The sequence below is a fragment of the Argentina silus genome (genome assembly GCF_951799395.1).
Source record: "Argentina silus genome assembly, chromosome: 11".
NCBI classification, from domain to species: domain Eukaryota; kingdom Metazoa; phylum Chordata; class Actinopteri; order Argentiniformes; family Argentinidae; genus Argentina; species Argentina silus.
The window spans coordinates 9,716,672-9,732,415 of record NC_139665.1 but is presented as its reverse complement, the minus strand read 5'-3'; the positions used below and the strand labels follow the sequence as shown (position 1 = coordinate 9,732,415).

General features: G+C 44.0%; 1 protein-coding gene across 1 annotated transcript in view; it reads right to left on the bottom strand.

Moving 5' to 3' along the window:
- LOC310811908 (integrin alpha-11-like) overlaps nucleotides 1-15,744 on the bottom strand; it is a 45,314-nt gene that overhangs the window by 5,119 nt on the left and 24,451 nt on the right. Inside the window, exons 11-24 of the mRNA XM_083680252.1 lie at nucleotides 15,572-15,716; nucleotides 14,202-14,350; nucleotides 13,353-13,496; nucleotides 10,320-10,523; nucleotides 9,925-10,055; nucleotides 9,612-9,778; nucleotides 6,393-6,532; nucleotides 5,758-5,868; nucleotides 5,562-5,647; nucleotides 5,092-5,302; nucleotides 4,672-4,773; nucleotides 1,020-1,096; nucleotides 522-605; nucleotides 168-258 (exon numbers count right to left, since the gene is read on the bottom strand). Of these exons, the coding sequence (XP_083536378.1) occupies nucleotides 168-258; nucleotides 522-605; nucleotides 1,020-1,096; nucleotides 4,672-4,773; nucleotides 5,092-5,302; nucleotides 5,562-5,647; nucleotides 5,758-5,868; nucleotides 6,393-6,532; nucleotides 9,612-9,778; nucleotides 9,925-10,055; nucleotides 10,320-10,523; nucleotides 13,353-13,496; nucleotides 14,202-14,350; nucleotides 15,572-15,716 (1,842 nt within the window). The remainder of the gene's footprint in view (nucleotides 1-167; nucleotides 259-521; nucleotides 606-1,019; nucleotides 1,097-4,671; nucleotides 4,774-5,091; nucleotides 5,303-5,561; nucleotides 5,648-5,757; nucleotides 5,869-6,392; nucleotides 6,533-9,611; nucleotides 9,779-9,924; nucleotides 10,056-10,319; nucleotides 10,524-13,352; nucleotides 13,497-14,201; nucleotides 14,351-15,571; nucleotides 15,717-15,744) is intronic.

Below are 15,744 nucleotides of genomic sequence, written 5' to 3'. Positions count from 1 at the left end.
TGGGAGCCATACCAGGGGGAAAACATAGGACATCGATTTACATACTGCTCCAAGCACATTTACTGTCCTGTAATGTTGTTATGCAATGCTTTCCAGAAGCATTGTACTACTGTATGAAGTGGTGCTAGAAATCGGATTGTTGTGGTGAAGATGGACTGAGCGCTCACCTGGAAGGTGAAGTTGAATTGAGGACCAGTTTCCCCAGGCTTCTCCAGAGAGATGTCTGCTTTGATTTCACAGCGAGTAGGGTTGGAATCCCTGCAGAGGTAAAAAACGGCAGTAATGTCCTGTACATATATCCCTAAATACATACAACGTTCCATATGGAAAAACCTGCTTGACTTCTGATGCACTTGACCAGAGATCTCATGTTTCAAGTGCATTGAATCAACATGCAACATTAAGTTAATCAATTGCAGTGAGTTAACTGCATAGCTAAATCAAATGGATGTCTATATATTTCATTAGAGTGAAGGGAGAATGTTGGATGTTAATTAGAGAGGACATTGAGAATAACAAACCTGGTAAATAAGAGGTCAGCCTCATATTTCAGTGGGTGATAAATGTTGTTGACATTGTCCCCTGAGCTAATTTCCTCTCCGTCGCTGCAGAGAGAGAAAAAAAACAGCATTTAAAATATTTAAAATGTTCAAACATGTTAAACTCACACCCAAGCAGGCTGCCAAAAGACCCTTGGCTGACTAGAGGAAATATTTCTCCAACATTGCAACTCAGTCAATGTCAAGCTTCTCACTCAATGTGTGTGGTGAGCTAAGTAGCTGGCTGTGATGAGAATGGTTATTTTGTCTGTGATTAATGTGATAGTTATAAGACCAGAGTTACTGTATCTGTAGCCCTGATATGCCCGAGAGATAATTGCATATAGTCTAGGGGTTGTAAAGATCAATAAAGATCAATTGAGCCACCAAGGAATCAGAAAGTCCTCACTGGAGCTAATATTCTGCCATGACTCAATCGAGAGACCTCCTAGCATCCTCAACTCTGTATCGCATTCCCACCTGCTGGCGTCCAGGATGACTCGTACGTGGTCCAGGAAGACTGAGCGGATGAACTCAAACTCCAGACGGAAAGAGACCTGGGAGGAGAGCAAATGTTCATTCTTTCATTCATATAATTTTGTTAACAGGAACACAAAAACAGAATCAACTCAAGCTCTTCCTGTACTCTTCCTAAACGATTCCAAACTATACGCCCCCTTCGTTCCAGCTGCCAACAATAATACACTCTGCATCAAGGCTTAAGGAGAAAAGCCTGCAATAACCTGCAGTAAGTCCCTGGCCTCAGAGCCACAGAGCCTACTGTACTGCTGCTACCGACCAGGCTATATCCGCTTACTGAATACGAAGTCCTAAACAGACACGCACTATTACTGCATAAAACCATGTGTAGTGTCTCACTGGAGTAACATTACACCCACTGTGCGTTTAGAAGCACTGCAAGAAACAGCACATGTATAAAAACAAACAGCCTGTTCAGAGATGCCAGAACTGTTACTGCTGCCCACAGCAGTGCGAAGACTGAGACACTTTCACCAAAAACAAAAGATACTGACAAGCACCAAGTTCCACAGCTGTATTGAGTATTCAGAGCATAGTCATACCACTCTGACCTTTGGCCCCATTCCTGAGGTCAACAGAAGATAAAGAGGAGGGGGGGGGGGGGGGGGTGGAGGAGGAGGAGGGGGGGTGAGAGAGTAGGAAGAAAGGAGAGCAGGAGGCAGAAAGAGGAGGGAGAGGAATGGAGTGGAGGAACATCGCAACGGGTCAGATGGGGGAGAGGGGGGGAGAGAGAGAGGAGGGATAGAGAGAGGCGAAGAGGAGAAGGCCATTAGGGGTGTTGTTTGCCATCCCCATGTCCTATGATGAGCTCCTGATGGATGCCTGCTGGGGAAGACAAGAATTTTCTAACGATGTACCTCTCCTCCCTCTCATACAGAACCTTTCAACTCTGACAGAACACAGATACTGTATGTTCAGAAACAATTCCCCCCTATATAATTAAAGTCCAGCTTTGCAGTAATACCTGTATGCCTTCAACATATCAAAGGAATGCTCGTCTTTGTGTCTGCCCGGGACTGGCTTATATAGTTTTATATGAAGTCCTTTTACAGGGGGGTGGGTATTTTAACTGTAATTACCCCCTCTAGAAGGGGCTTGGAAGACATCACAGTGAAATGTGGATAATGGCTTGGGCTGATCATTGCCCTGGCAGAAGAGCATGGAAAATCAGTCCCACAGCGACTCACTCCCCCTTTGGGCCAAATCCCCGTAGCCACCATGGTAGTCATATACCCAGCAGAGGCTATAGCCTGGCAAGCTTAACAAGAGAGAGTGGTTTGTAAGTGCTGTTTCTCTCTCCTTGGGTATCCTCGGCTACAGTGCAAACACAAGAAATAGCGAGTAACATACCGTACTATGTGTGAGATGATGATTATTTGTGCTAATGAGTTGGTGGGGTAATGTGGTGGTGTGTATGAGGAAGGGAACAGATACTTTTTTTTTGGTGGGCAATAGGGAATCAAAGTAAGCAAGTATGTGTGTGGGTGTGTGTGTGTGTGTGTGTGTGTGTGTGTGTGTGTGTGTGTGTGTGTGCATGTGGGTATATGTGTGTGCGCGTGTGTGTGCATGTGTCTTCTAATCAATAATTGGAGGTTTGTAGAAAACACCTTTAAGAACTGCTCACAATCTTCCCTCTCTTCACATGTTCTGACAGGGAGAGACCGTTTAAGTTTCATTAGAACACTGATTATCCATGTTGGCTATAATACTTCATATAATTTATATACGGCTCTTTCAAAAAGTAAAACTTGATACAATACAATAAAAAGTATACAGCAAAAAGAAAAGACATAAATATTGTTGACATTGCCAGCTAGTGGGAAAGCAAGATATGAGTGGAAAATGTGTGTTTATGACGGAACAATATGGGGAATCTAGAACAGATGATATAATCTATCTATTTATATTTCATCCTTTGCCTGATGCCCTAAGCAAGGGAACTGCTGACTACTAGTGTGGTCTGTGTCAACGGTCCAAACCCCCCATTTGAAAGCAGTTAATTAAAGTGAACAATGACTGTGTTTGCTCCAGTAGAGGCTGGTGGAGGTAGAAATCAGAGGACAGGCTCATTGTAACGCATGGAATGGAATAAGGAGTGGTATCAAACACGTGTTTCCATTCCATCCATTCCATGCATTACAATGAGCCCGTCCTCCGATTCCCACCTCCACCAGCCTCCACTGGAACAAACGCAGTCGTTTTTTGTATATACTTTAGTGATATGCAATGCCTTATTTGTTGTAAGTCGCTTCGGATAAAGGCCTTCCTCCTCCATGTAACGCAAACTAAATATGAGTTATACATCTTCGTTTTTATGATAATTTGCTTTCCCTACCTCACTGCTTTCTTTATGACTGAGTATGTAACATACTGTAAATAATGTGATTTTCTATATGGCTGAACATGATTAAATACATATGGCTGGAAACAGAAACATGCTGTCTACAGTATTATTTGTAAATAATGGTTCCCAGCAACTGCAATGTTGATATCCAATGATCTAATAGTAACCTAACAACCTATTTCCCTTTTATGATCTAGAGAGTGAATTTGAAGATTTAAGAGCAGATGAATGAAACATTAGTGGTCTGTGAAAAGAAAAATTGAACAGTATAAAGAATCAAGTTTCCAAGAAATAATTGTGGGCCAAATGTCACATGAAACCATAACCAACATTCCTTCATGGTTTTGCATCACAGGATGTAATTTATGATTACAATCAGTGATCTTATTAAGCATTGGTAGCTGACATGTTGTTATGGCAGCATTTGATAAGCCCTGGAGAGCATTAAAGGAGCTACACATGAAATCTGGCTCCCCTGTGGTCACAAGTTGAAATTGCAATTATAATTAGCTGTGTGTTTACAAGTGTTGGAACTAGCCATCGGTGCTAGGTTGCTTCCAACGTGAAATCGGCTATCCAGACCATTGAGATAAGATCCAGACATGTCAAGTGAACAGATAATAAAACAATATTTCCTACAAATAGTTTGGATTTACCAAACTTCTGTAAAGAGCTACGATTTGACAACAGCGTGGACGTACCAGCCAAGAAATCAATATGCTATTACCATAGCCAATCAAAACATTGTTTGGGAGCTATTACTTTTCAACACTATCCCTACAGATTGTTTTTCAAGGCCATTACATGCTGTAGTACAGTAAAAATGTAATTTGTCACTCCTTTAAGAAAAACAAGGTTGCACAATATTGGAGTAATAATAATAATATATGCCATTTAGCTGACACTTTTATCCAAAGCGACTTACATTGCAGTGAGTGCATACATTTCAGTATGTATGGTCCCAGCGGGAATCGAACCCACAACCTAAGCGTTGTTAGCGCCATGCTCTACCAACTGAGCCACACAGTACAGTTGACTCCTGATAACTGCACTAACTGCACAGTCCTTATAAGTGCAATACAGTCTTCCAATGTTAGTGGTGGTGATGGTTGTGGCTGGAGGGGTAGGAGAGTTGACCCTGGGACTGGGACTGGGACTGGGACTGGGACTGGGACTGGGACTGGGACTGGGACTGGGACTGGGACTGAGACTGGGACCTGTCTTGTCAGTAAAGGGGCAGAGACTCACCTGAGCCTTGGCTCTCATAAAGGGTGCACTGACGTTGCAGGTCTTCTCATGTCGCAGTCTGTCCTGACTGCTGCGACACTCTATCTTGATGTCCGAGTTGTCCTGGGTGGAGAACAGTGACAAAAAACACACTTAGTGACTGTGTAAGCATACTACCCTTCTACTGCAACCCCTTGAATTCACACTTCAATCATTATCACTGGGCTGAAGCTGTACTTGAGATTGACCTTGACCATCATTGACATGAATGCGGGATTTAAAAGAAACTTGCATTTGTTTTGAAGTTATACCTGATGTGGTCAACATCGTACTGAATTTGAGAAAACAAATGCACTGACTAGATTATACCTGAGCACAGCCCCTATTGACTACCGTATAAATTGTAAGTGTTAGGTTCCTATCATGTAGACTTTACTGCACCTTGACTATGAGGCTAGAGAAGCGGAGGTTGGGGGTGTATGTGATGTTTAGTCGGGCGCCATAAGCATTCTCTCCTCTGTTCTCTAGACGAACGTCCACCACCATCCTCCTCTTCGATCCCTCCATCACCCGCTCTCCGCCATCCATCCCTCCTTCACCCTGACGCAGACACACTGCACCCTGGGATTGGATGGCCTGTCCACAGAACTGCCTGGGAGAGGGGGTAGAAATGGAATGAGGTCAAATGTGGTATATTTACAGAAACATTGATTAATGTGCACTGTCCCTTTTAAATACAGTTAATAAAGTAAAGTTAAGAGAGAGATAGAGTGAGTTTAGAGAAGGTGTGTGTGTGAGCACGCTTGTGTGTGTGTGTGTGTGTGTGTGCGTGTGCTTGTGTGTGTGTGTGTGTGTGTGTGTGTGTGTGTGTGCGTTTGTGTGTGTGCGTTCGTGTGTGTCTGTGTACCTACTTTCTGGTGAGCAGGTCAGTGTTACTCTGTAGGACCAGGTCAGGTATACAGCGGTCATCCTCATCACAACCATTCCAGAAAGGCAGCTGCAGACACATACAGGACTCAGGTCAGATCTCAGGAAGGTGAGGTCACAGCACAAGACTGGCTTACTCTTGCCACCTATCATCTAAGTAAGGACATGGTGTTGTCTCACCTCAGTCCTGACTGTGGTGGGCCAGACATCGTCCAGAGCTGGGCCTTGGCTAGGATCCTGCAGCCCTACTGTTACAGTGAACACTATTGGCCTCACATAGTCTGTCGTTTCCTGGAAAAACAACAGATGCATCATCAGCCAGAACAGTAACGGCACTACGGGTCTCACATACAGTAGTCTGTGGTATCCTGGGCCCAGTATTTATTTGATTTGATTTGATTTAACCTTTATTTCAAAACTTGTAATCTTTTTTGCTTTCCAGGATCAGATCGAGCTGGCTGATTTCCCCTATCCTACTCAAAATCTGCCAGATACATCCTGGATAGCAAAAAAGAATCTGGATCATTCTGATCCATTAAGTTCTGGAATACTGGGCCCAGGAACAACAACAACACAGAAACAGGCTCAGATGGTTATAACAACATTCATTGTTGGCCAAATATTCGCACACAGATGAGTTACATTTTTCTGATAATACATAAAAGAGCAAATCAATGCCTCATCTTCATAATCATATATGTTCATGTCAATTAATTAATAAAATCTAACCTAAAATAGTAGTAGTAGTAGTAATTTGTAGTAGCAGAGTCACAAAAGAGGGACAGAAGGGGGTACATGAGGTCAGCAGCACCCACCGTGACATGGAAGTAGATGTGTTGGCAGGTTTCCTCTCCAGGAAGTATTGTCAGGTTCTGAGGTTGCAGTTTCTCAATGTCGTCCATGATGGCCCGCGGGTTGAAGCGACGCTCTCCAATGGAGACATTGTATCTGATAGCTAATAGGTGAAGGAGAAAGAGAGGGCATCATATGTCATGTATTGGATGTATGTGACAATTCATTGAATGGATACAAGAAAGCGACTATGGGCCATATCAAAATGAAACCCGTTTCCGGTTGACCCAGGAAAAATTGCTCGCCAGGATACACATTTATCCTTCTAGGCCCTTATAGATTCTTTGTGAAAGGGAATATCAAATGGAAAAATAGTTTCATAACAATCAGAAACCGCACAAATTACGTCATCCTAGTTGTGCAACAGAACAACATTGTTCTTAAAATATGGAGGAAAACATGAACCATATCTGAAAGCAATCATTGAGCCACATCAAGAGTCCATACGGCCAGAACTGCACCAGGGTCTCAATAGCTGAGGACATGGAGCAAATGCTAAAACGTCGAGAGGGTTGAAAGACTAATCCCTCGAGTCCTCTGGCTTTGGAAGTGATTCATTTCCAACCCACACTGTTTTAAAGGCATGCTATTTATTGCTCCATGCTTTAATAACATGTGGGGGAAGTCCATAAAGTCAGAGCTAATGCATACAATCCCACTAAGGTCAACCAGAGCGTACAATAGTTGCCAATACTCCAGCTAATTCATAATCAAAGGCAGATACAAGGTATTGGGGAATATGCCAAGTCATTAAGTTTTAGCAGTATCTCATGGAAACAACAATGATTCATCAGTAATGCACTTATACTATCTGTGCTTTTCCATCTTTCTATAACATACTGCTAAGTGTTCCTCTTAGCTTATATATAGCTGATGTTAGCATATATGGACAGCACCCCTGTCTCAAAGACTGCTTATATAGTAGAACAAAGCAAACTTGCAACCACAGCACATCTGACAGGCATTATTAGCCAGACACGACAACGAGAGCAAAATGAAATAAATGTGTTCCTCTGTTTACCCGCTAGTCCCCTGACTGCCCTCAACGATCTTTACCACGGAAGACAAGATAACTCCCTCTGCTTCTCCTCCACCCTCTCAAGCACGTCTGACAGATTTGATAAACATGGTGGGAGGTCAGGAGGTTAACCAGAAACACTCACGCCTCAGCCCACAACTCCCCCCCCACCCCTCCATGGAGGGCGAAACTCAAGCCCAAGTTGGGCCACATCTTTAAAAACAAATTGTAATCAGAGAAACTCTGGTTCTGAATGCGGGTGGGCTGCCGTCGGCGTAACAACACCTCACCACTGTAGTTTATTTACTTATTTATTTATTTAGGATTTGCACACACACAATAACAAACGAAAGACAAAATGAAACGAAAAGGGCAAATCGTGCAGGAGAGGTTAAGAAACCTGGAAGGGCTTGTCAAGAAGCCTCCCCCAAAAAGTAATAGAATAATAACAACAAATAAAATAGAAAATGTATATAATATTAATCATAAAATTCAACAAAACGTTACGTTATTGTTGGCTAGTCTAAAATGTGCATTGTGAGACAGAAGTTAAAAATGTTAATTAAAACAAAAAAAATTGATTAATTGATTAAATGAAAATAAAAGAATATGAAAGGCATCAATTAAAAAGGAATATTAAAACAGTTGCTCCAAGAGATATTTCTTTATTTCTTTGCTAGTGCAATTTTTCAGTCGATCTGGAAGGCTGCATTGAGAATTGACCTTTACTAGTTCTGAAATAGGCAGTATGGAGGTTAGAGGAGTATCTTGTGGGGTAATTGTGAACTTATTTGTTGAACTGAAACATGTGAAAGCTGATAGGCAGCAGATTCCTTTTAAAATGTAAAAGAAATGGGCAGATCTGTAATTTGTTGACGTCATAGATTGTAAAACAAAGGGTGTGAGCTAGTGAGGGTCAGAAAAGGTTGCCATCCTTACAAAACACTTCTGCAAAATGAAAAGATGATTTAGATAGCTCTTGTAAAGTGCTCCATGAGTATAGATCTGATACAGTAGAAGCTACCATGCAAACGTTATGGGGTGAGCCAGGTTTCAAGGCTTAGGCCATGGAAAACCCAGACCAGTTATCATCAGAGTTGGCAGAACATCTCTGTAGCAGCTCTGTAAGCCTGCAAGCATGATGTTTCACAGATAGAGGGGTTGTCTGATCTGTGATCCACTGTTCGTGAGGAAACATGTCCCTTTGGCTGTGCTCTGCTCTGGGGCGAGCAGCCATCACTCTATCATGAGTGGGCCAACAACAGAACAATCTGTCTGAGTCAACAACCATCAGGGACACTGAGGGATTCACGTCCAGAGAACTGTGAGCTACCATACGGAAATATTTATATCTGAACCCTGAACAGTGTTTCTACTAAGTCTTTGTTTCTCCGCCAACGGACAGCAGTATTGGATGAATTATACGGACAGGATTATTGGGAGAACAGAAGTGGAGTTGGTCAAGAGTCATTCAGCGTTGTTGTTTGTGTTTGTTAAAACCCATAAAAAGATATAAATACCACACAAAGGTTTTTTTTCTGTTTCCCATGGAAGAGAATGAGATTGGCTGAGCATGATTTTCCTGCATCTAAAAGGCTCCACGGGGCTTCAGTCCAGGGAGACACTGTCAAGGGAATACTGCCATTGGTGAGCACATGAAAACTCATTAACCCTGAAGGATCCAGTGAACAAATACACTGACAATGGATCTAGAGCCACTAAAGGAGTATCCCCTTCTCATTCGCTTTACTTCAAATGTGTTGATCTGACAGCCCTGGACATACAGTATTAAAGCAGGTCTTCTGACAGGCATCTTAAAGGTGATGCATGTAGTTTTGCTCGTTGCCGCCCGCTGTGGCCTTTCAAGTGTAACTCGCAACTAAACTTTTATGTTTCTCAGATGGGATTTTGGCATGTAATTTCAACAATTCAAAACTAAGTACCGTCAGAATCCTGTCTATTAGCGCGCTGCTAACTGTTAGCCTGTGCTGCGGTAGCAAAGTCGGAGAACTGGAGAAGCATTCACTATTGGTCTATGAGGACAATTCAGGGGAAGATGATATTTCAAACATGAAAATAGGCAGAACCAAACTTTAAGACAAAGAGACAAGGAAAGGAAGCAACTTTAGACTACTGAGATTCACCCTAAATTCTGGATACTCACCCACTTCCTGTGTAGGAGGAATGGCTGTCCTAGCTGTGACATTGAGACACACAATGGCCGACATACAAGTGACGTCCTTGCCCCCCCTGCGACAGTCCTTCACAAAGATGTTGATCTTGCGTGGTTCAAACCTCACATTGGCATGGACGCGGACAACACTGCGAGACCTGCAGACCAAGCATACACCATCACTGAATTCTTGAAATACAATATAAAATGTAGAAGCATATTCAAATGTGTTTGCTATGAATGTTACAATATGCCTTTATTTAAATTGTGATCTGAGCAGTGTCAGGGAGCATCAGTTACCTACCAGAGAAGCACGGCTGCACCCAGGGAGCCAACAGCTATGTCCACTAGGCCATCCTCATTCATGTCTATCTTCCCATGGATACTACGGCCAAAATACTGCAGGCCTGGGGCTAGGTCTAATGCTGCTATCCTCTGAGAGGGGTAGAGAGGGGGAGACAGAGGGGGAGACAGGGAGGAAGACAGGGAAGAAGCGAGGGGGAGTGACCGAGTGAGGGTTGAAGAAAGAGAAGATGAGGATAGGTTCGAGAGGAGAGCAAAATACTGTCAAAACAAAGGTCTTTCTAGTGCTTCAACCCTGCCTATACAATAGAATAGAATAGCACTTTATTTGCCTGTAGTTCATGACCACCGGTCTGCTTTTCCATAACCCAGGCTTGTAGCTTTCATCCCCCCTACCTGTTTGTATTTGCGCAGGATCCTGTTGCGCTGGCTGAAGAAGACGTAGACGGCTCCACGGTGGTCGTCCTCCAGCGGAGCTCCCACCACCACGTCGTTGAAGGAGTCCCCATTCAGGTCAGGGACCGGGGCCAGAGATGAGCCGAACCTTGCGTTCTGACCCCGGTCCTGGATCTCTAGCGCTCCCTCCAAGATAAAACGACTCTGAGGTGGAAGACATGTCAATGTCACTATTTTGATTATTTCACCTACTTGGACTTGAATTATGAATAATGAAGTATGACCCTCTGCCTGACTCCACTACCCTCTAAAATAGCATTTTGTTATTAAAACGTGATGCCCATGGATGTTATTTTGGCTTTGCACTACACTGAGAAAAAACACATTTGTGGGGAACCACTGCACATAACAGGAAAGATCACAGAGAGGTGAAGCTGTGTGTCTGGAAAGATAATTGTTCTATACACACACACACACACACACACACACACACACACACACACACACACACACATTAACAATAACATTTATACATACTCACATGCACACACATAGACAATACCATACAGCATACACATAAGCAATAACAGATGCAAAATGGAAGTCTGTAATGGCAATAAGGAAATGGAGAAAAACATCCAAATCTCTCATCTCCTGTGCTGTGGGTAGATCCATGCCCTCTGGCCCTCTGGGATAGCTCATTCCCCCGAGTCCTCATCCTAATCCCTCTACCTCAAGCCAACAGGACAGAGCAGGACAGCCATCCGTTTATTTACATAATGAGACCCAGGGACATTGTTGTCTTAAACTTTCTCCTCATCTTTCTGGGGTTGTTGTTTGTTATACCAATTACTTCAAATTCATCTTGAAAAGTAAACCAAACAGGGCTATTACCCTGACAGTTAGCTTAGCATAGTCATGCCATCTAAACAGAGACGCACGTACAGAATTTAGACTCACAGCTGCTTAAACGTGATTTAACGTGATTCTGTCCCTCTGTCCTCTGCACTTACAGAATGCTCCAACAAGATATTTTATTTTATTTACATTCATGTCATCTACAGTGAAGGGGGCTACTGAAGGGGGCTATTGCTCTGACAGTTAGCTTAGCATAGTCATGCCATCTAAACCCAACAGAGACGCACGTACAGAATTTAGACTCACAGCTGCTTAAAGGTGATTGCTCTGTCCCTCTGTCCTCTGCACTTGTGGTTTAGACCACACTTGAGTTACACAGTGAACTCAATTGCACTGTTCTCCAATAGTCACCTCACCTTCCACTAGGGGTCAGGTAAATTACGTGTTAGCCAAAACCAGCAAAATAGAAGGTTTAGGCGACGCAACCGACATTACTTTCGAGGCACACATTATTATGATTGACAAAGTGAGTTGATTTCACCAACTGAAACTCAAAGATTTAATTCCGTTTCGCTCTATTGTAATTCCATTAGATTGCGGGTGCTTTTTAGTTGCTCATTAAATCAAACAAGCAACTTTTAATCACTACGAAAAGGATGTAGGCTAATTCTCACCGTGTTTCTTTAGGACATTATACCAGCAAGTATTCACAGTTGGTGTGAAGTCAGTTGAAAAATATTCCTGCCGTTAAATATCCCCTGCCTTTGAATACAATTAAGCTCCCGGCCTGGAAAAACTATAAGTGAGAAAAAGGTCCAATTCCTCAGCATAATTATGTGTGAATGAGAGCCAAGGCTATTATTCGTCATGCACTTCATCACTCTATATGCTCAGTATGCTGTCCCATCATTCCTCATGATAAACGCCCTATTGGACAGGACAAACCATGACATCACTTGTTTTTTCAGTCATCCTAAAGGAAAGAATCAAATGAGTGGGGGGAGAGTGCTACACACTCTATGGTAGTATGTGTGTGTATGTGTGTGTAGTGTGTGTGTGTGTACGGTAGTGTGTGTGTGTGTGTGTGTGTGTGAGAGAGAGAGAGAGAGAATAACACACTCTGGGGGCTTTTATTTGAAACATATGGTGGTTTGTGGTAACCTGGTGAGACCATCACAGCCATTCCACAGTGACTCATGCATAGAATGGAAGGACATCTCTCTGTGACAGATACTGACCTTTGCATTCATTGAATTCCAGTACTTTTAGACACAACACAACCTATGGTCCCCAAAGACAAAAGTGACCCCCCTTGGAGTTTCAGCAACCACCCCTACAGTAACTGTCACATTTACATAACTTGTAACTTGTGTTGGTGTCCCTCTTTTGATGGCCCTGGTTGCTATACCCCCTCCCCCTTTCTTAAATGTGGGAATAAATTACAACTTATAGCATAGCTACAGATGGAGAGAGAGAGAGAGAGAGAGAGAGAGAGAGAGAGAGAGAGAGACAGACAGACAGCCAACCAGCCAGACAGACAGACAGACAGCCAGCCAGCCAGACAGACAGACAGACAGACAGACAGACAGACAGACAGACAGACAGACAGACAGAGACAGAGATAGAGACAAAGGGGAGAGAGAGAGAAAGGGGAGAGAGAAAGAGAGGGGGGGATCGGGCTGGCTCTATTGGCTCATAACAATCAGGAATGCCCAGGAATTTCTCTCCAGCCATTTCCACCTATTAAAAACATTTTTCCCTTCCAAAGGGACTGGTTGGCTAATTATGTTTGAAGGAGTGAATGTTTTACTACTTAGTTCATCAGCATTCTGCACTTCCCGTTTAATGATGTTGTTGTGCTGGCAGAGAGAGCGTTCCCATTTGATCTGTGTTACAGCAGGTGTCTAGTGTCTGCTTACACTCCCGCTCTGTTAATCAGGCATCTGGGACGTCTGGTTTGGTTTGTGTGCTAACATGTGCAGGACTGGGCTGGTATAGCCAGTGTGTGTGTGTGTGTGTGTGTGTGTGTGTGTGTGTGCGTGTGTGCGTGTGCGTGTGCGTGTGTGTGTGTGTGTTTCAGAGTATGTATGTGTGTGTGTGTGTGTGTGTGTGTGTGTGTGAGTGTGTGTGTGCGTGTGTGTGTGCGTGTGTGCATGCGTGTGTGTGTGAACCCACCTGCTCAGTCACTCTGTAGATATACACCTTGCCCTTCTCCCAGCCTCCACTGAAGAACATTGGTGCTGCCACCAGAAGGTTGTCTGTCACTCCGTCTCCATCCAGGTCCATCGGGGCTATCTCACTCCCATAGTAAGAGCCAATCTGAAAAACAACCACATCCACACAGTCCACACACTTAGGCCCTGTTCCATTATGAAAGACAATCATCCTTCCTCTCTGCCTTCCCAAGGGTAAACAAACACTTAGGGTCCTGTTTCAACAAGCACATCCTTCATTATACGTCCTTTCTTGAGGTAGTCTATATGGTCCGTAGGCTACGTGATGGGAACAGTGCAGTCAAGGTTCCTATCCCATCTTAATCCTATCCCATTCATGTCCTTGCATCTTCTGCTGTTTACTGTTGCTTGAAGCAGTTGTTTTCCTCGTGTTGTATAATGTAGGGTTTCATGAGCCACAGTGTCTGTATTTTGTCCTGAATTATGTCCTGAGATGGGAAGCATATGGGGCCTGGGCTATGTGTGGGACATGGGGGCTGTGGGAGGGTGTCTAGACACCAAGGTTCTGGGAGGACTACTGGTTCAGATTGACATTGAATAGATAGTGAAATGTTAGCTTTTAAAGGGCCATTATTGTTATGGATGATGTGCCTCGACTGGGTTGCCAGATTAAGGAAAGAGACCCTATGAAATGGATCACTCTGTGCAGTCTATGCTCACAGTTCCTCAGTGGACATGCTGCTCTCATGGTGTTTAAAAAAGTGAAACATACACTTGTGAGAGATTGGTGTGTGCTGGTGTAGCCACTGTGTGTCTGTATCTGTGTACTGTACCATGTCAACGTGTATACCTGTTGTCCTTTGAGGGAGTGCAGGATGGTGAGGTTGCCAGTGTTTTTCAGGGTAAAGATGATAACCTTGCCAGTGTGGTTAAACCGCGGGGCACCGGCAACCAACAGACGACCGTTTTTGGCTGACACCACCGACGTCACTGTGTAGCCTGGACACACACATATACACACACACACACACACACACACACACACACACACACACACACACACACACACACACACACACACACACACACACACACACACTATATGTAATATAATATAATATAATAACATCATTAAACCAATACAATTGAATCAATTGAATTCAAGCATCATCGCATGCAATCAACATTGTCCTCAGAATTCATAGCGTCACTTTTAGTCCCAGCCTATTCTCAAAGTTACAGAATTTATTTGCTTAGTCAGATCCATTTTCAGTCCTATTGCATTAATTTCTAGCTCTCTTTCTCAGTGAAGCACAAATCCTGTTCCTCATATAATATCTGGGAGGAATGTCAACTCGTTTTTACAGTGTGTGGTCAAACCCACTCTTTCTACTCTGTGCAACATCATTATCAAATGAGCCAAATAAAGGCATACCAGTGGGAGCCTGGAGGGTGTGTGTGTGTGTGTGTGTGTGTGTGTGTGTGTGTGTGTGTGTTTTCATTCACTAGGAATTGCATGTCCCAAAGTAGATTCATAACCATTAACCACCATATATACATTGTTTAAATACAATGGCATTAAGCATTAAGCCCACAAGAGGATAATTGCTTAGCGTGCCCTACAGCTGGCATAGTCAAAGCTCTCTCTCTCTCTCTCTCTCTCTCTCTTTCCCTCTTCCTTTCCCTCTCTCTGTGAGCATGTCCAGACCCATGCGTTCACCCCATATTCCTAATGAGGCTGGAATGTCTTCCGTCGACAGGCGAGGCAGAGCAGGCCAGCAGGCAGATTGCTGATGGGGAAAGCAGAGGCCCCATACAGCAGTAGAGTAGCGGTGTGGTGGGGTGGGATGCGGTGGGAAGCACTGGAGTTTATAGAGCAGGGCTTCAGCTAGGGCCAGTGCTAAACCACAAGGCTTTCAGTGGGACTGCCACATATCCCTCCACAGAGAGAGGGAGAGAGGGAGAGGGAGAAGAGGGAGAAGGAGAACTGGTAAAAGATGGAGAAGCAAGAGCACACAGGACAAGGTGGATGAAGATGGGTGGGAGGGTGTAAAAGCAAAGAGACAAAACTAGAGGGAGATGGAAAGAGAGAGAGAGAGAGAGAGAGATCGAAGAGGGCGACGAGGAGGGATAGAGAGAGAGAGAGAGACTCAACACACCAGAGGAGGAGACCTGTTACAGTAGACAGAGAGGTGCAGTCCTGCCAGCCCCCCTACTCACCCAGGTAGGATCCGTGGTTCTTGAGCTCCTCGGGGAACTCGTGGGCGTAGGAGGACTTAGGAGGGACCACCTTCCCCTGCCGTGTCTCCTTCAGCACGGCCCCGTTCCAGTCATAGGCCCCCACTGCTCCCACCAGGATGCCATCCTACAGGAATAACACAGCACGCACACAC